This window comes from Zingiber officinale, chromosome 6A (assembly GCF_018446385.1).
Source record: "Zingiber officinale cultivar Zhangliang chromosome 6A, Zo_v1.1, whole genome shotgun sequence".
NCBI lineage: Eukaryota > Viridiplantae > Streptophyta > Magnoliopsida > Zingiberales > Zingiberaceae > Zingiber > Zingiber officinale.
Genome location: NC_055997.1, coordinates 142,371,553 through 142,391,128, shown reverse-complemented (window position 1 = coordinate 142,391,128; position 19,576 = coordinate 142,371,553). Strand labels below are relative to the sequence as shown.

General features: G+C 36.9%; 2 protein-coding genes across 3 annotated transcripts; one reads left to right on the top strand and one right to left on the bottom strand.

The window, feature by feature from the left end:
- Window positions 1–729: 729 nt before the first annotated feature.
- LOC121998415 (endoglucanase 7-like) lies at window positions 730–4,550 on the top strand. Its single transcript, XM_042553347.1, has 6 exons — window positions 730–1,527; window positions 1,611–1,823; window positions 1,913–2,113; window positions 2,232–2,486; window positions 3,508–3,945; window positions 4,093–4,550. The coding sequence occupies exons 1-6, from the start codon at window positions 1,321–1,323 to the stop codon at window positions 4,324–4,326; spliced, it is 1,548 nt and encodes a 515-aa protein (XP_042409281.1). The 5' UTR covers window positions 730–1,320; the 3' UTR covers window positions 4,327–4,550.
- Window positions 4,551–4,921: 371 nt separating this feature from the next.
- Window positions 4,922–12,842, bottom strand: LOC121998414. Of its 2 annotated transcripts, XM_042553345.1 has the most exons (11): window positions 12,373–12,842; window positions 12,225–12,287; window positions 10,582–10,723; window positions 10,201–10,497; window positions 9,941–10,094; window positions 8,895–9,866; window positions 8,550–8,788; window positions 8,407–8,480; window positions 6,048–6,156; window positions 5,290–5,318; window positions 4,922–5,210 (listed from the first exon to the last, which is right to left on the bottom strand). In XM_042553345.1, exons 2-11 carry the CDS (start codon window positions 12,275–12,277, stop codon window positions 5,144–5,146), a joined length of 2,136 nt encoding a protein of 711 aa, XP_042409279.1. In that variant the 5' UTR covers window positions 12,278–12,287; window positions 12,373–12,842; the 3' UTR covers window positions 4,922–5,143. The 2 variants fall into 2 exon arrangements, with proteins under 2 accessions (XP_042409279.1, XP_042409280.1); XM_042553346.1 differs by lacking the exons at window positions 12,225–12,287; window positions 12,373–12,842 and having other exon boundaries at window positions 10,201–10,492; window positions 10,582–10,721.
- Window positions 12,843–19,576: the final 6,734 nt, after the last annotated feature.

Below are 19,576 nucleotides of genomic sequence, written 5' to 3'. Positions count from 1 at the left end.
TATAAGAGACGTCCGAGTTAAGCGTAATTTTGTTTTTACTACAACTACACAGCCTATACTAATATTATATTCATATATTGTGCATATTTCTTTGTTCGATTTTCATGCTCGACTGAGTGTGCAAAGTGAAACATTCAAAAATGATCTGAATGTCCAAAAATATGAGTCAATCACAGATGAAATCACAGACAAAATCATGCATGGGGAGTCGGAGAGCCTGACAATATTTTTATATATATAACAATAATAATGATATCTTGCACAACTTACCTTGTACAACAGTGAACAACATCTAACATGGATGATCTGACACGGTCAAAATTGATTTATTTTTTTTCTCTCTCATTTGCATGCAACTTTCTCCTTTCTCTTATATGTAAGTCTTTCTCCTGCATATAAGGTGGTGCTAATTTTTACAAATCGATATCAAGGTAAAGCTGATATTTAAAAACTAAAACCAACACATTGGTATGGATTTACACAAACTAACATTATTGTTGGTGTTGATTTACGCAAACCAGTACTATGTGGTGCAAATTAGTACTAGTAGTTGGTGCAAATAAGCACAATATTATAACCAACACCAACATAGTATTGATATGTATGATTGGTATTCTATTGATGTTGGTGTTTAAAGACCAACACATTGGAACTGCGCCGAAATTTTACCTCTTATCTATTATTATGGCGTGTATTCAATAACAACACTGCAATAATACTGGATTTCAAACATAACACCGCTATTATATCAACAATACAAATTCTAAAATCAATACGGCGCTGTATTTTGAAAATCAAATACCAAAATTAAACACCACAACACTGTTGTTCTTTAATTCCAAGAGTACAATGGGCATGCTCTATGGACCCATTTGTATTCGACAAAATGCCCAAACCAAGAGAGTGTGCGCCGACAAGTTCGTTGAAGGCATCGAATCCGGCGGAGCCAAAGCCCATGGATAGTGCCGCCTGGCAGTGGACGCACCTTCCATGTACCTCCCCTCCTCCAGCCCCCCTTGCAATCCACGTCTCCTAATTAAATACCTCTCCACATTTTTAGTTCATCCCATGTACATAATATTTATTGTATTGCATTGTGTGTTGCATTGTATTGTATTGTATTGTATTGATCCAAACTCCTCTCTTCTTCCTCCCCTGAAGCCGTGCTTGGATTAGGTAGAACCCTGTCCATCATGTAGCAGCTAAACATTGACCTACATGCATGTACAAATCATTACCACAAATTGAGAAGGAGGAGGAGGAGGAGGAGGAAGTGTGATTGACTCAGAGTTTCATGCATTCTCGTAGCAGAAGCAATTAATGGAAGTGGAGAGCTTTATGGCCGTCGTTTTGGTGGTTCTCTCCGCCGTAGTTAGTGTTGGTTCTGGCGCGAAGGAATTCGATTACAAGGATGCTCTGTCCAAGTCTCTGCTTTACTTCGAGGCGCAGCGCTCCGGCCGGCTTCCCTACACTCAGCACGTCGCCTGGCGCGGCCACTCCGGCCTCACCGACGGCCTTCAACAGGGAGTGCGTGGTTTTTGGAGAGATTTTTTAAGTGATTGATCGAGTAGTAGTGCTGGATCCTTGTGTATCATTGTATATGCACGCAGGTGGATTTGGTTGGGGGATACTACGACGCCGGCGACCACGTCAAGTTCGGCCTTCCCATGGCCTTCACCGTCACAATGCTGTCGTGGAGCGTGATCGAGTACGGAGAGGAGATCGCCGCCGCCGGCGAGTACTGGCGTGCTCTGGAGGCCATCAAGTGGGGCACCGATTACTTCATCAAGGCTCACACCCACCCCTTCGTCCTCTGGGCCGAGGCTCGTTGTCTTGCTCCTTCAATCTTTGATCGGTTTGGTGAAGGATTGAATTTTCGTCGAGGGATTAATTTTGTTTAAAAATGTCTCAGGTGGGCGACGGCGACACCGATCACTACTGCTGGCAGCGGCCGGAGGACATGACGACGTCGCGGCAAGCGTACAAAATTGACAAGGACAATCCCGGGTCGGACGTCGCCGGCGAGACGGCGGCGGCCATGGCCGCCGCCTCCGTCGTGTTCCGGAAGTCCAATCCCAAGTACGCCCGCCTCCTCCTCCATCATGCTCGACAGGTGATCACCCGATCGATTAATTAACCATCGAATGAGCAGCTAAACTCTCCCTTTCCTCTGTTTCGGACTCGCCGATCGTTTCCGGAAATCGACCTCAAATACGGAATCATTTGCCCAGCTGTTTGAGTTCGCGGACAAGCACCGGGGCAAGTACGACGGCAGCATCAGGGAGGCGAGGAGCTACTACCCGTCGTGGAGCGGCTACGAGGACGAGCTGCTTTGGGCGGCGCTGTGGCTGCACAGGGCGACGGCGCGGGCGGAGTACCTGCAGTACGTGGTGGAGAACGGCGGCGCGTTAGGGGGCACAGGGTGGGCGGTGACGGAGTTCAGCTGGGACGTCAAGTTCGCCGGCGTCCAAATCCTGGCTTCCAAGGTCCGTTCATTTTCTACCCGTCACCACAAATTTTGGTTCAATTATTTAGGGGTGATTGATTGATGGGTTTAGGAATGAGGGAATGAAATGATAGTGAAAAATAATATTTAGATTGAGAATTTGAAAATGACAATTTAAAAATGATTTTTAGATTTATACAAATAACTAAACATATATAACTAGGTGTGTTTGATTTTCATTTTCATTTTCATTTTACAATCAAACTCATATTTATAATCATTTTCATCATTTAACTAAACACCATCGTGATACTTTCTTCTTGAAAAATGATTAAATACTTAAATTTTCAATTAGTTTAGTTAATTAACAGCTGTTAATTAACGTCAGAAGAAAGATAATGAGTTTGACAGCTCAACTCTGTACCACGTGGCACATGAATCGTCAGCTGTCCACGTCAACATGCTAATTAAAAACACCTACTTACCTATTCATAGTTTAATCACGGAGGAGACAATTTTTTTTTTATTTCCTGATTGAAAGTACTTTTTATACAGTAGATTATACTTTAGAGGACAAAAAAATCAAAGCACTCTTATGTTGTTTTAAATCGCCGCTCACCAGTCCGTAGGAGAATGATACAATTAATGACATTCTTATTCTTATAATACACATTAAATTATAAATTATCCATCAATTGTATGAAAAGAATAAATTCATACGACGTAAATATAAACAAAATAAGTTTGGATGGTAGTAGTTACGATTTATATCTACTGCAACGGAAATGCTATGAAATGATAAGTCCAAATTATAAGAGTTACCGACCCTATAATTTTACTAGGATTGGTGGTTTTTTTTTAAATAGAGTTTCATGATGGATGCTTTTTATTATTATTCTTATTATTGTCCAAATATGTATTTAATAAATGAATCAAAAAGATTATTTATCTTCGGAATTAATCTATTGAAATTCGAACGCTTGAATTATAATTTTCTTTTTGTCTTTTGTTGAATCCGTTGCTAAAGAAATCTATTGATCTTTTAATTTGAGATGCGGCAGCTGTTGCGCGATGAGAAAAACCTAACGAAGGCTCAGACGGCGGAGCTGCAGCTGTACAGGTCGAAGGCGGAGCACTACGTGTGCGCTTGCCTCGGCCGGAACGCCGGCGCGGGCAACGTGCGGCGCTCCCCCGGCGGAATGCTCTACGTGCGCCGTTGGAACAACATGCAGTACGTTACCGGCGCCGCCTTCCTCCTTGCCGTCTACTCCGCCCAGCTGGAGGCGGCGGGCGGCCGACTCCGCTGCCCGGGAGGCGACGCTGGGCCGGACGAGGTTATGGGCCTGGCTAGGTCGCAGGCCGAGTACATTCTGGGCTCGAATCCGATGCGGATCAGCTATTTAGTGGGCTTTGGGCCCAAATACCCGGTGCGGGTCCACCACCGTGGGGCCTCCATTGTGGCCTTGAAGAGGAGCAAGGACTTCATTGGGTGTACACAGGTAGACAAAAATAAACTCTTTAAACATAAAAAAACAAGATAATAATAAATAATATTCAGATTAGTTCATGCAACCCTTATATGTTAGGTTAGAGTTGTATTTCAAATTTAGATGAATTGTGTTTAACATTGTCAACTCTGAGTATAGGGGTACTATGATTGGTACGGACGACGAGGGGCAAACCCGAATGTGTTGACCGGTGCTATCGTTGGTGGTCCAGATGATCGAGACTGGTTTAGGGATGACCGAGAGAACTACATGCAGACGGAGGCATGCACATACAACACTGCACCATTAGTAGGATTATTCGCTAAACTACACCACCAATCGATGACATTGTCACTGGATTCTCAAAAAATGTCAGAAATCCAAGTGGAATAGGAGGGAGAGATCGAGAAAGTTGATCGATTTGAATTCTTTATAAAATGAAGGTTAATTCATTCCATGGACGAGTCATCAAGGCACGCAGCTTGTAGAAATGGAGTTATCATACGACATTGATCATTTTTTGTATCGATGTATAGGCTTAAGCTTGTTGAATTGTGAGTCTTATACTAGAAGAAAGAAGAGAAAAATACAATAGATATTTACGTAATAATGAAGAATTGAGCATTCGCTCCTATTTCTATTATTATAACTTTTTTTTTTATATAAAGGGATTGATCACTTTCTTAAAATACTTTTAAAATTATTTATTTTTTCAAATGTTATGTCACTTCCAAGTCGAAGCCCTTTATCGTAACTCCCCCTCCTTGCTTGAGCATCGTAGGGCATCCCTCTTTTTTGGGCCTTTGAATTAAAAATACCAATAGAGGCTCAAGAAATCTATTAGTTATAATAAGATTGTTAAATTACTTTTGGTACTCTTATGTGTATTTTTAGATGAACCAATACGCCTGTTCCTACATAAACCACAAGTCAATAATTTAATTTTCCTCTCTTGACAGTGAGGTGACCAAGATTTTGAGTTTTGCACTTGAAGTCAGCAACAAAGCCAATTTACTCTTCTTCTACGCTAATGTTCCTAACACAGCCTATAGTTAGATCTTCTATCCAGTCGGAATACCTACAGCTCCTCTCCCTCTCCCTCTCCCTCTCCTAACCCCAAAAGAAAAGGGAAAGAGATCAGTATCCAGCTTCTCCAAGAGAAAAAGAAACAAGAATCAAGGAATTTACACTTCTTGTACAATCCAAAGTTCTATGATGTGGAGGTTAGTCTCCTTGCGTGCCTTCTTCGTAGTTTCTCCGGTGTTTGCGAGCCAGATCTGGCATTAAAATATCAGTCTGTTGGTCAGTTTGCTTAATGTAATTGACTTGTGTTAAAGTAGCACATTGTGTACTCACTTAGGTATTGGTCTATCCCTTTCTTGAACCTGCATAGAATAAAACATTGTTTAGCGTTGCATTATGCTTGATAGATACAAATTTGAGTATCAAATTCCATAATATATTTAGATGAAAGAAAAATACAAAAAGCAACATGCGAAACATTATGTGCAGTGGCTTATTAGTTCCTCTTCCTCTGGTTCAACAAGTAGAAGTTCAATTGTCTTAAGTAGATTGAAATAATCACAATACAGCATAGAAATCAGTTATATTAAAAGGAACTTTTCAACTCCTAAAGTAGGACAGGAAGGACATTTGTGAGGAAAAATTTGAACTCTCGCAACCTAGTTTTACTGGTAAAATAATTAGATGCTCCAGTGAAACTAAAAAAACAAGAAGCCATTCGTTGGTTGCTAGAGCAGATTTGCATTCTATTGTGAATCTGGAAGCTCAACCCATATGATTGATGCTTGGAGAGGAGCACATACAATTGCACCTCAACGTCTGATTTCAATATCAGTTGGATGAACATGTATCAGTAGATTAATATTATCAGTTGGATGAACACTGTCAGGGAATTATGAATAAATGTCTAAGGGTCAAGTGTGTAATATTTCCTATTCATCAATAATATATATAAAGGTAGAGAAGGCTATCTTAGGATTTCTTGAGAAATCCTACTTTTCACTCAACATGCTATTAAAGTGTGCTCCCTTCTCCCTTGAGTAATCTTGATCATCCACGAATTTATGAGAAAGGTATTTCAAGAAACTTACAGGGCTTTGATTTCTTTCTTTCTGCCTTCCATGGTCAGACTTGGAAAGTCTCCAAGGGTGGATGACATGAGAGAAGCGACGGAGAAGCACCAAGATGTGATTGTAGATGCTATAAAATAGAAAGATGAAATAAAAATAATAATAATAATAATAATAATAATAATGTTGTAATCTATAAGAGCAAAACAATAGCTACAAACTTGGAAATGGAAGCAATCTCTGAAGGAAAATTTTAAAGGTAGACAGAATTATAGATAACACTAAAAAGAGAATAATCTTTCTGATAATTTTCTTTCCCAGATACAAATATTAATATTTGTTATATGGAAAAAAATATTGGTCACCAAGAAAATAAAATTGTTCCAAGGATGAATGATGCCTCCATATTATACTTCAACAAGGTCAAGTAGTTATGTTTTTCATATTAGCATTATATCATCAATCATCAAACTGTGTAACCATCATCATCGTCATGTCATGTCTTCCTAATTATTTATGGTTGATGACATAAATCTTATTCCTCTCTTGACCTGTATACAAATCAATATCCAAGGTAATATTCAAGTTAATTAAAGATTTTTTAAAACTACATTGTCTTTGAACATGTCCAGAATTTATTTCTCTCATCTTCTCATTTAATACAGCTAATTGTTTTTGAATATAAATATTTTTATTGTATCGTGTTTAGTAACTCCACACATTCATCTTACCGTTTTTATTTCAACTAGAGACATTAGCTTTTCTAAATGTTGTTTCTAACAACCCAACAATAATCCATGAAGTATGATAGATGGTACCACAATACTATAATTTCTTTTTAACCCTTGGAGGACTAAATGATCAGATAAATCTTTAGAAGCCTCTTTTTTTTCAAGCATTCATTTGTTTTTTCTGATTGATGATGTCTCCATCGATATCCCTTATTAAATAATAGATCCCAGATCCCTAAAAATCAATATCCCCTTCAGGATTAGCGCAGAAGAATACAACAACATAGTAAGAATAATATCTCATACAAAGAAAATATAGAACTTGGAATTTAGTTATTATTTTTATATAATACTAAATTAAGCCAAGCAATCACTCGTCATTCCTAATGCCAAGGTACCACATAGTAAGAATAGAGACTACAAGAACTAGCATTCATTTAAATTAAAAAAAGTGTGAAAAATCCTTTCCAAGAAAGATCCTAATAGAAAATTCTTTCCATGTCTGTTACACAATAATCCAGCTAATAGTGGAACAAGACATGAGATATGTGATACTGAATACACACTGCAACAATTTAAAATCCTTGAGAGTTTCTTATGAATAGCTCAGAGCTTTCTTCTCTGGGATAAGCTCATTCCAGCTCAACTCAGTACATTACAAGCCAAACTCAATCTTCAAATTGGGTTTAATAAAAAAAATCTGGGAATTTACAAACAAAACTAGTTTGTCAACAGCCTCATTCTGCCTTCGTGAACAAACAATGAAGCTTTCTGAGAGCGACAGATTTGATGTAACTTGTACACTGACTCATTAGCGAAAACTCTATACATTAGCTCTTAAATAATTCTAGGATTGTGCATAGACTCATGCAGTTTTAAATAAGCTCATTAATAACTAGTATGTGCCAAAAAATAGCAATATATTAGAATTTAGTAGTGTTTTTTTGGATACACTATGAATATTGACTGCAAGTCCAATTTGAGCGCAAGATTTAATTGTTTTGCTACAGAAAGTGACCAGGTCTGAATGGAAATTGATCTTCAATTTTGTAGATGAACAAAATTAGAGATTTTGAGGAGAAGAAGTTATACATTCAATGAGCCTGAGTAAACCAAACAGTCAAGTTTAGACTGGTGATATTGATTGAAAGCAAATGGGCCACATCATGTTAATGGCACATCATACTGAAGGTGGGATTTGCTCCCAAACCTTACGCTGTCAGGAAGGACCTTAACAATTGAGTGAGTGGGTATATTTACCTAAGTTAATTTACACTGTTATAATTCTGTAAATTGTTAAGGGACAAGATATAATTAACTCAAAGGCATCAACTGTATAAGAATAATAATATAGGAGCTACATTGTTAAAATTTCTGCATTAGGACTCAATTAGATCCATGTTAAGGACTCAGAATAGTTTGACTCACAGCTAGTTATTATAGACAACTTAAAATGAGAGAATCATTTAATTGTGAGATGATACAAAGATAATCCATCTAAACCACATTTAAGGATATTGCTAGACAAATTTAAACAATTAGAAAGCACGGTGTTGAATGACAAAAAAAGAACCATATATCTGAATCAATTGAGCTATTTTCTGCCATTTGATTTATTTAATAAAAAAATAGCGTAATAGATAACATACCTTAACCTATGCCTATTGCACGCTGTGAAAAATGCAACAAAACCATAAAAAATGCTTCGAATTGCACGGAATACCTGAGAAGAACAAAAACATAACTTAGGAATCAAAAGGATGCTCACTTGTGTATCACTGAACAACATTACCTTGGAAAATAAATCATTCCAAAGTGACCGCCAAATCGTAACTTCATAGGCAACTGCTGTTGCTTCAGATGGAGATGCAATCTGAAACAAAGCCCCAATAGCTGACCAGGTTCCTTGCAGTAGATAATAGACATTGATGAAGAACATTCCAAGGAAACTAATCAATGAAGCAATCAAACGAACAGGAGCACTGACTATCTCCAAAAGCAGCCAAACAACTGGGTATATTACATATGCCACTGTGATTACAAAAAGATAGTAGAAGTAAAAAGGTGAGACATTGAGGAAAGATGAGCGCACCACAAGACAAACATAGAAAAAAGCTACAACTAGCTGATATCCCACCTACACTCCATAAAGTTGAAAAGGCAAACCAGAAAGGCCAAATGATAATTTCCAATATACTTGAAACCACGTTGCATGAAGATGATAGCGCATTCCAAATAACCCAGATGAGGCTCTCCAAAGTAGAAAAGCATGCATTCCATATAGGACAAATCAATTCAAAAAGTTCCATGATAGGACCAGCAATTGGCTTCGTCAACACTGAAAACAATGGCTTTGTAGCACGTGCAACCATTAGGAACCACATCAAAGCTTTCTCAAAGTTATGAAGAAAAAGCATAGTTCCCAGGTATCTGATTCTTGAAACCATTTCCCATGATTCTATCCAGTTAAAGAAGGGACCAAATAAGCTTGCAGCAGTTGCCTTCAGTATAGGAACATTCTTATAAAGGTCATAGAATCCTATGAGCACAGTGATTATAGATATCAAAATGTAAAAAGCCCTGGCTAAAGGGCACATCCATGGACGATATATTTGACAAAAGACTGGGTAGGATTGAAGAAAAATGACCCAAGAAGGAAGTCCATACTCCAATAATGTAAGTAGCCTCAGGTCAGACATAATTATTTCCTTGAGCTTAAATGGGAGATCATGATCGTCAAATCTGAATAAAAGGAGTACATCCTTGTATGTGGTAGCCTCATAAACCAAACACCCATCATCACTTTCACTACCACTCAAAGAAGGTGAGGATACTGAATTTGATGGGGATCTAACAACTTCACTGTATGCTTCCTCAGAAAGTCCATCCACATCAATGAACATGCTTGATTTTATTATCTTTCTTCGTTTGTAAGGGCCAGAAGCAGGTGGTGTGAAAGGTAAATCTAAATCTTCCATTCTTCTAGGAGAACACGAAGAGTTGGAATGCATGCAACAATGTTTTTCCTCGTGAGACTCAACAGCAGTGAACAACTTTTCACTGGCCTCACAAGAGGATGAAATATCTTCCTGAGCATCGTAAAACACATCTGCAAAAGATGACAATGTGTTATCCAGAAAAAGGAATTTCTTGGATGTGCATGAAAGCTCAAGTGTGTTTTACCTTTGCTGGAGATACTTTCTAGATAATCTTGCAGGAGATAGCACTCATCGCATATACCTGTAAACCATAGATAAATGCAGCTAGAAGCCTGTTCAATACTATCAAATTCCCACCTTTTCATCAATTTAACTTCCAATGCTAAGGATGTATCAGTCTACATAAGCAGTCAAACAATTGGGGAAAATCTAAATTAGAACAGATAGAAAAAACAATTGAACACTATATAATCCTACAAATGAAACTGAGACATAAGAAGATACCTGCAGTTCATTGATGTAGTTGATGCCACGCACATACTTCCATTCTACTTCAAAAACAATGCATCCATACAATGGACAATGCAAATCATTACTCAAAAGGAAAGAGTCTTTCAGCTTCTTGACATGGTGCAAATTTTTCTTATAATTGCGAGCAGCATCAATCAAGGAGAACCAATTACGTAATCTGTTTCTTCTGAAGGAAACAGACCTAGAGCTTTTGGTAAATCTTAAAATCTTCCCCATATCACTTCCTGTGACTCTAGCAGATCTTGTGTTTGCAAAAGGAGATAGCCTAGACTGAACATTGTAAAATGTAACCAGAAAATACAAGGGGTACTCTCATCCTTATACAGTATGAATTTGAACTCTTTTCACCTTTACCTTGGTAACCATTAACTGCCACAAGTGAGTAGCTCGTGAGTCCTGGTGGATCACCCATGGACGATTATCGACAAGGATATAGAATTTCTCACTTCTTATAGCCAAAAAAAGAGTCAAATGAGATAGATAGGACTGAAGATCCCTGCAAAAGAAACCCAGAGACAGAGTTTGTTTGATAAGACAACTTCTATAACAGAAGTTAGATGCACAGTAGGCAGAAATAGGTGGCAAAACTGTCATAATGCTAGCTGGAATTTAGAATTCAGATCCACACTCTAAGCAAAAGTAAATGGGAATTAATAGACAGATGCAAAACTAAAAGCTCATCAGTATAGTGCATCACTAAAAAAAATTAGTCGGCGACAGTGTAGTTGGTTTTCTTGCATTGACGTGGATATGTTAAATCATTTCTCTTAGACACAAGAAAATTGAATAAAAAACATCAACACAAAGGTAACAGATACACATATATCATCAGCCACTCAGCCTTCATTTCCTATAAAACAAAGATCACAGATACAGAATAGTGATGATGAAGAGCAGCTTAACATAACGAAACTATAGATAAACATATGCTGCAATGTCATCCACAATTAAGCTTAATCCTAAGATCGCATTGGAAGAACACCAGAAGCATAGAAGCAACAGCCAACCAACAAAAACAATTAGCTGTACAGACAAAACTGTGACAAAAAAATAGGCTTTATAAGTGAGGAGAATAAAGGACTGATATATCTTACTTATATGCCTACAACACTCAAGAGGTTGATGTGCAACTACAGCATCGAAATGATGGATTTTTATCACCATCAACCAATTGGGAATGCTAGAAGTATATTCACCAGCCTAAGTTGACTATTTTAAGATCGACAGAAAACCCCTTGGAGGATCAGCCCAAATTCCATGATTAAAGAAAGGGATTGTAATTGGTCGTTGCTTTTAGAAGTTGTTAGTTACTTAGTTGAAGTTATGCATTAGTTATTGGATTTTCGCATAATTACGAGATTGCCTTTAGTATAGGGATTCTCTCTATTTCTTATTGTCAAAAAGTAACCTTTTAGGTATTGTATTTTCCCATAATTATGATATTTGCTTTTGGTTTAGGAATTCTCTTGATTTCTTATTGTCATGTTTCAAAACAAAGTCGTATGCTTATTCCTTTCAGAATGATGAGTAACATCACTGATTAATTTTCAAGATTTTTCCTTGTTAAAAGAACTACCAAACTCTCTTTTCAACCAAAAGAAAGCTGCCCAAACTGTGACACCAGAGCAAGATTTAGCCAAGTATCTGACCAACTAAAGTTGAATATTACGGCCAATTGAACAGCCAAAATAAAGCTGAAACATGCCTCCTATTTGTAGCAATGTCTTTCACACTATATCTTCTACTAGACGTCAGAAGAAAGAATATAAGATGAATTCAATTTCAGAAGGGGCCTCCTTGTTGCAGATGTAAAAACTATTGATTTCTTTTCTCGCGATTTCATAATGGAGAACGGTCACATAAATCAAATGGAATGCGAAGAGATCGCAACAAAAACCCACTCTCAAACACACGGACACACGGAAACGAAAACGCCGGGATAGCACAACAGAAATTTGAAAAAAAAAAAAAAACAGACGGAACTTGTTCTAACTTACCCGATCTGCAAGCTCGTTAGCGGGAAAAATCTACGATCCTCCCATTTCCCCATCGCAGTTCCTCTGCAAGATGATCTTTTTCGTTACAAAAACTGCTCCAAAACCAAAATTCATCCACCCAAAACAAACAATCAGAAAAAAAAAGTACCACAAAACCACCAATCGACTCAAAACATCTCCATTGCTTGTAGTTTCCGGTTCCGCCAAGCTTCATCACAGCCCTTTAATTCCCGTTGTCCGAAGGAATTGGGAATGAAAGAGACAAACAAGTATGGAGATCGAGACGCGAAAAAGGAAGCCGGGAGAAAAAGATCCAGTGGAAGGGTTGCCTTGGTCGGGCGAATCACCAGGCTTCGTCGCTTTGCTTGCAAGAGAGGTGCGATCCAGATGCCTCTCGACCACGCCACATGTTCTCATCACCCACACGCCACCTCACGTTGACGCCGTTATTTACCGCCACTTGTCGGTCTCTGCTATTGGATATGGTCCTCCGCCGACGACTGACGCGCCGATGCCAGTCCAGTTTCCAGAGGAAGAAACCAGTCGAGACACAAACAAGCAGAGGAGGTAATCGTAACCGAAAACGGAGTCACAGTGACCAGATACGCTGCCACCCAGACGGGAGGCTCATCAATTTTTGATCTTTCCCTTACTTCCTAGAGTTTTAATAAGTAAATTTTTTAAACTAATTTTTTATTATTTCAGATAAATAAAGTAATGTTCGATTTGATGGATAGGAATAGAATCAAAATTTTATAGTTGGTTGATTGACGACTGATATAGAAGTTTGAGAAAAAAAATAAATTTATTCTTAAATTTTATATTTGATTGATGAAAATATAATTAAGATTTTAAAATGGAATTTAAAATTTTGGATATAAATGACATTCATCTTCTCCCTTGAATTTTGATGGAATGAGAATGAGAATCAAATTTTAGACGAAAATATTCTTAGTATATTTGTTCAATTTTTCTTTCATTTCACTCTCTTTCCTTGTTCTCTTTCATCACACTTTCTCTTTTATCCTCTCTCATCACACATTTTTATCATTTTCTCTCTGTATTTTTCCTCATCACATACTCTCTTTCATCATTTTCTCTTCATTTTTCATTATGTTTTCTCTCTCCTCAATCTATCTTATGATACTCTCTCTACATTTTATCTCATTATACTTTCTCTCTCTTCATTCTCTTCCACTCTCTCTCTTCATTTTCTCTTATCACATTTGTCCTCTATTTATTTTTTTCCATCACACTTTCTCTTTTATTACATTTTCTCATCATACTTTCTCTCCTCAATCTCTCATTTTTTGTCATCACACTTTCTCTCTTTTCATTTTTTTCCCATAACTTTTTTTCTCTAAGCACACTTTCTCTCTTATTGTATTTTTTTTCTCTTTTCAATCTCTCCTATCACGCTCTCTCTCTCCTCATTTTTTCATCACATACTCTCTTTCATCATTTTCTCCTCATTTTTCATCATATTTTCTCTTTCCTTAATCTATCTTATCATGCTCTCTCTCTACATTTTATCTCATTATACTTTCTCTCTCTTCATTCTCTTCCATCATACTCTCTCTCTTCATTTTCTCTTATCACATTTGTCCTCTCTTTATTTTTTTCCATCACACTTTCTCTTTTATTACATTTTCTCATCGTACTTTCTCTCCTCAATCTCTCACACTTTCTCTTTCTTCATTTTTTTCCATAACTTTTTTTCTCTAAGCACACTTTCTCTCTTATTATACTTTTTTTCTCTTCACAATCTCTCCTATCACGCTCTCTCTCCTCATTTTTTTCTCATCACACTTTCTCTCTTTTCATTTTTCACATCATATTTTTTTTCTCTCATCATACTTTCTCTTTTATGATTTTCTCATCATATGTTTCTCTCACGTTTAACTTTTTCTTTCATCTAATTTTTTCTCTTATTTTCCTCTAAGATAAAAAAGGAAATTTAGATTTATTCTGATTGAAAATATTCAACTAACCAAATATTATTTTTAAAAATGATACTTAAGCTCATACTCATTCTCATTCCACAATACTATACTATACTCATTTCCATTCTTATTCCACAATACTATATTATGATACTCATTCTCATTCCGATTGAGAAAATCAAACACTACCTTAATTTTGTTGGATCGAGAAGCGCTAGAGCGGGGGGGGGGGTGAATAGCGCTCGCGGTTATTTCGTTCGATTATCGGAATCGTAAAACGTTCGATTAAACACTATCGGAGTTGAAACTTGCAGCGGAATAAAGAAAAGGCAAACACACAAGAACACGGTCGTTTACTTCGTTCGGAGCCTATGACGACTCCTACTCGAAGGCCCGCGATCCTTGATCGCTTTCCGTGGGCAACAACTATAAGTTCGGAATAATTACAAGCTAAAGTACAATAATTGACAAGAATTAATTATACCGACGGCAATTAAGAAATGAAGATTCGGAGCTCCGGGTCGTCGGGTGGTTGTCGCAGCACTTCGGGATTGTGTCGTTAGCAGCTAGTCGCAGGAGGATTGCTTGGAAGAAGATGATTCAAGCTGCTGGTCGAGATGCCCTTTTATTGGACGTTTAAGGCGCCTCCAATGCCAGTCAAGGCGCCTTGAACCCCAAAACTTATCCCTGTTCCTGCGCTGTGATAACCTCCGCTGACTACTGCTTATCCCAACCTGAAGGCGCCTTCATCAAAGCTCCAAGGCGCCTTCAATCAATGGTCCGAGGCGCCTTCAATCAATGGTCCGAGGTGCCTTCAATCCCTATGAAGGCGCCTCCAGCTCCATTTCGTAGCCAGCTTTCAGCCTTGCACCTGAGGCGCCTCCAAGCTCCATGGAGGCGCCTCAGACACTGTTCATCCGAGGTTAATTTTTGCACTTTGGTCCCTGCAAGATACGTTAATCCCAAATATACCCTGCAACACAAAGTTAACACATAAAACATAATAGATATGATAATGACAGTTTTCGGACTATCCGGATCTGACTTCGGATTTTCGACCGGAAATCGTAGGTCGACCCGACGCCTACTGTTCCCTTAGCGGGGAACGTGTCCTCACCTACTCCCCTCAGGAGAGATTACCTGATGCCAGTGCGATCCTCCAGATCGACTGGACTTTTGCTCGGTGCTTGATGCTCCCGGACTTTTTGCTGGACTTCCGCTTCTCGGCTGGTCCAGTCTTTCACCTGGTTCGCGACACCAGGACTTTCCACCTAGGGTTACCACCCCCTAGGACTTTTGCCTGAAGCACTCAACCCACCAAGACTTCCCGCATAGGGTTATCACCTCCTATGACCTAGGGTTACTACCCCCTAGGGTTTTCCCTTTGCCTAACCGCAGCTAGGACTTTCTTGAAATACTCAAGCAGACTTGTTAGATCACAAAACACCTTAACTTTGAATCCTTTGCCATTATCAAAACACGAGTTCGATCGTCAGATGCTTCCCGTACCAACAATCTCTCCTTTTTGATTATGACAACTCAAATTCAAAGTTAAGTAAACAGATATCAATTAAAGAATAGATGCAAATGAAAACATTTAAGGCAAGCTTAGCATCAATGAATATTTTGCTAAAGTAAACTCCATGAATTTAAAGTATAACATCAAGTTTAGGCTCCCCCTTAACTGTTACTCCCCCTTCGTTATTTTAAATTTGAATTTGCTACTCTCATTTTTTAATTTGAATTTGATAATTATTTGAGTATTTGAATTTGCAATTTGCTACTCTCCCCCTTTGTCATATATCAAAAAATAATCAAAATAGTCATTCAATTTTTAAAGAGGGATAACAAGACTTTGATAACACTTAACATTTTATAATTTTCTTTTCTTACCTTTTAGCTAAGTGAAATAAAGATCTAAGGGTTGATTTTAAAGGATGATGTTAGCCCTTTGGAAACTTAGTTAAAATTATAAAACCACTAGAAGGTGGAACATTTTGACAGTCTTTAACTAAGTTGAAAAAGCTAGTAAAACTATACGTAGAGAAGTACTTGTTTAGATTTTGAAAATTTGTTAGTGAAATATTTGGAGCCAAATGATTTTTGAGAAAACATTTTTGAGGTTGCTTTTTTACTTAGTAGAAATTTTTGAAATCAATAAGTTAAATTTTGCAAAACTATTCTTTACTTAGGAAAGCAAGAATTTACAAAGTTAGATTTCAAAGTGGGCTAAGTTTTAAAGTTTTGAAAATAGCTACGTAGATAGAAGTTGGAACTTAGCTAAGCTCTTTGCAAGTATTGGATTTTGAAAACTATAGCTTAGGTTAAAAAGCTTAGCTTAATTTTAAACAATACTTATTAAATTTTAGGACAAGGATGGAGTGGAGTAGCTAAAAATTTGGTTTAGGTTATTTATTAAAAGTCAGTTGATCCTTAAGTCCAAGCATGAGTCAAGTTCAATAGATTTCAAATTATCCAGTTTTACTTTACGAGGTATCAGAGCCCTAAAGATCAAACATGCTTAACCAGAAAACTGAGTATCCTTTATCAACTGTCTAACCTTTAGCTACTTGCTGGTTGCCTAGAGGGCAACAGCTTTAATAGACTCAAAGGTAAACCTAGCGAAATTTATCCTATGCTGTTCCGAGGGGAATCTAGGGTCCGTGGAAGGGGCCCTAGCCGGCGTAGGATCTACAATACGACGTTTCCTATTGTTGACATTATACAAGCAAAATAGCAAAACTAGCAAGAATTTTAGGTAATAGATGATTGAGAAGAGTTAGATTATACCTCAGAGGCATAGCTAGGATTAAAGGAGGGAGAGATGGGTTGAAGGCGCCTTGGTTGGAAAGAATCGGACGGAGTTGTGTTTCGGCAGAGCACAAACAGAAGGAAGAACTTCTGTTCGTGACAAAAGGGATGAGTGAAGGCGCCTTGAGGGCTCTTTAAGGCGCCTTTGGAGGCGCCTTAAAGGTTCCTTAAGGCACCTTTGGAGGCGCCTTAAAGGTTCCTTAAGGCGCCTTAGATAGGCGGCGGGAAATTTCCCGCCGCTGTTGAGGGCGCAAAAAAAAATTATAATATGAGTTAGTTTTAAGTTAACACATATTTTAGGTTAATTAAATTTTGACAAAAATAATTTTAAGTTAATTAAATTTTGACAAAAATAATTTTAAGTTAATTTGTGAAAATAATTTTAATTAAATTAATTTTGAAAATAAGTTAATTAATTTTGAAATTGATTTTAAATAAGTTTTAAACGATTTAAAATGATTTTGTAATATTTTGAACAGATTTTTAAAAGAAGTTTGAAATTAAGAATTAAAATAATTTTGAAATTAAGTTTTAAAATAATTTTGAAATTAATTTTTAAAATAATTTTGAAATTAAGTTTTAAAATAATTTTGAAATTAAGTTTTAAAATAATTTTGAAATTAATTTTTAAAATAATTTTGAAATTAATTTTTAAAATAATTTTGAAATTAAGTTTTAAAATAATTTTGAAATTAATTTTTTTTAAAAAAATAATTTTGAAATTAAGTTTTAAAATAATTTTGAAATTAAGTTTTAAAATAATTTTGAAATTAATTTTTAAAAAGATTTTGAAATTAAGTTTTAAACTAATTTTGAAATTAAGTTTTGAAAAGATTTTGAAATTAAGTTTTAAAAATTAATTGATTATAGAATTTGAATTAATTATAGTTATGAGTCTAATTTTGAATTTGAATTTTAAATTCCTTAGTCATCTCACCCGATCTAAATTTTCAATCAGGTAATCCTATAATTTTTGTGAGATGAATTGAGGTTCAATTTAAGGGTTTTGTTTAACTTTATGTAAGATTTAGGTTTAGCTTTGGGTTTAACAAGTAAGCATTCTTTGGATAAACTTCTGGGCTATGGTGAGTCACAAGGTACTCATTAAAGTAACCATGCCTTCGAGGTTTTCCAAATAGTCCTACTCATTGAACTTAATACTAAACCTTGGTCTAACTAGTTAGGATCCATTTAAGGGTAGCTTCGGTCAGTTTCACTTGGCCAAATGCTCCAGGTCGAAGCCATATCTTCCTAGACATGCGATGCCCAAGCTTCCCTAACATACTATCATCCAAAAACTTCACCAGTACTGTGGGTCAAGTTAAACCTAGCCCGTTTTAATCTAACCTTAATTACCCTGCCGAGTAGTCTACTCTTGTTTTACCCATTTTGGGTAGATTAAGTTCGGTTACCCAGTCGGGTAGTTTAGTTGGGGGTGCCAGCTATTCTGGATCCTCCATCTATATTTTATTTGATTTGAATTCGAATTATTTTGAATTTTTAATTGAATTTTTAATTTAAGTTCGAATTTCTAATTTGATTTTGAATTTTGAATTTATAATTTAATTTCAAATTTTTAACTTGATTTTGAATTTTAAATTTATAATTTAATTTTGATTTTTTAATTTGATTTTGAATTTTGAATTTATAATTTAATTTCGAATTTTAAATTTGATTTTGAATTTTGAATTTATAATTTAATTTCGAATTTAAATTTGATTTTGAATTTTGAATTTTGAATTTTTGAATTTTGTTTTATTAAGATTGTTTTTCTTTTTGCTCCCCCTGGATCATAGCCTTGATATGGTCTATCGAGGTAGTGTATTTGATCCTTCGGGATCCAGTATTGACCAAGTCCAATTTGATTGACCAATTTGGACTCGGGGACCCATGCTCGGACTGATTTACTATTTGGTTTGATTATTAAAGATAAATAAGATTTATATTTCTTTTTGGTTTTATATCCTAGCCCAGTTTTATTGTAGACGGCTCTTTGTGACCCAAGAATTAGGTCGAGATTCTTGGATCCTAAAGAAAACCGTTCTAAGGTATTTTCTAAATCCTTGACCTGATTTTTCAAACTAGAATTTTTTTCCTCAAGTTTTTGAACTTGTGTTGAATTTCCGGTCTGAACTTGATCAGGTAAGGATTTGGAGTTAGTCACTTCTTTAAGGACAACTACTTCCTTTAGAAGTGACTTAATCTTAAGGTTTGACTTAGCTAACTTGCGTAATAAATAATTGACTAAATTATTAAGTCTAGGAATACTTACAGTGGAGTCTGGCCCTTCGGAAACGGATGCGGATCCGTGGCTTCGCTCGGACTCGGCCTCTGACTCGCTCTCGCTCTTGGATTCGTCGATCTGGTCCCGGGCCATCAACGCGAGTAAACTTGTCTGATCGAATTCGTCGTCGTCGTCCTCCGAAGAAGATTCATCCCACGTCGCCTTCAGGGCCTTCTTCCTTCTTTGCTTTTTTGCTTCCTTTTGGTTGGGGCAGTTGGCTTTGATGTGCCCCTTTTGGTTGTATCCGTAGCAGATTACTTCAAATTTTACTTTAGAACTCGGTTGGACCTCCTTGGATTGTACTGCCTTCTTCA

Bases quoted from the DNA above. Each gene is read 5' to 3' on its own strand.
- LOC121998415 (XM_042553347.1), top strand. From the start codon at position 1,321: ATGGAAGTGGAGAGCTTTATGGCCGTCGTTTTGGTGGTTCTCTCCGCC. The intron at 2,487-3,507 runs GTCCGTTCATTT...GAGATGCGGCAG, and splicing joins TCCAAATCCTGGCTTCCAAG to CTGTTGCGCGATGAGAAAAA. The intron at 3,946-4,092 runs GTAGACAAAAAT...CTCTGAGTATAG, and splicing joins ACTTCATTGGGTGTACACAG to GGGTACTATGATTGGTACGG.
- LOC121998414 (XM_042553345.1), bottom strand. From the start codon at position 12,277: ATGGGGAAATGGGAGGATCGTAGATTTTTCCCGCTAACGAGCTTGCAG. The intron at 10,724-12,224 runs GTAAGTTAGAAC...TTTCTTTTGCAG, and splicing joins CTAACGAGCTTGCAGATCGG to GGATCTTCAGTCCTATCTAT. The intron at 9,867-9,940 runs GTAAAACACACT...CATCTTTTGCAG, and splicing joins AGAAAGTATCTCCAGCAAAG to ATGTGTTTTACGATGCTCAG.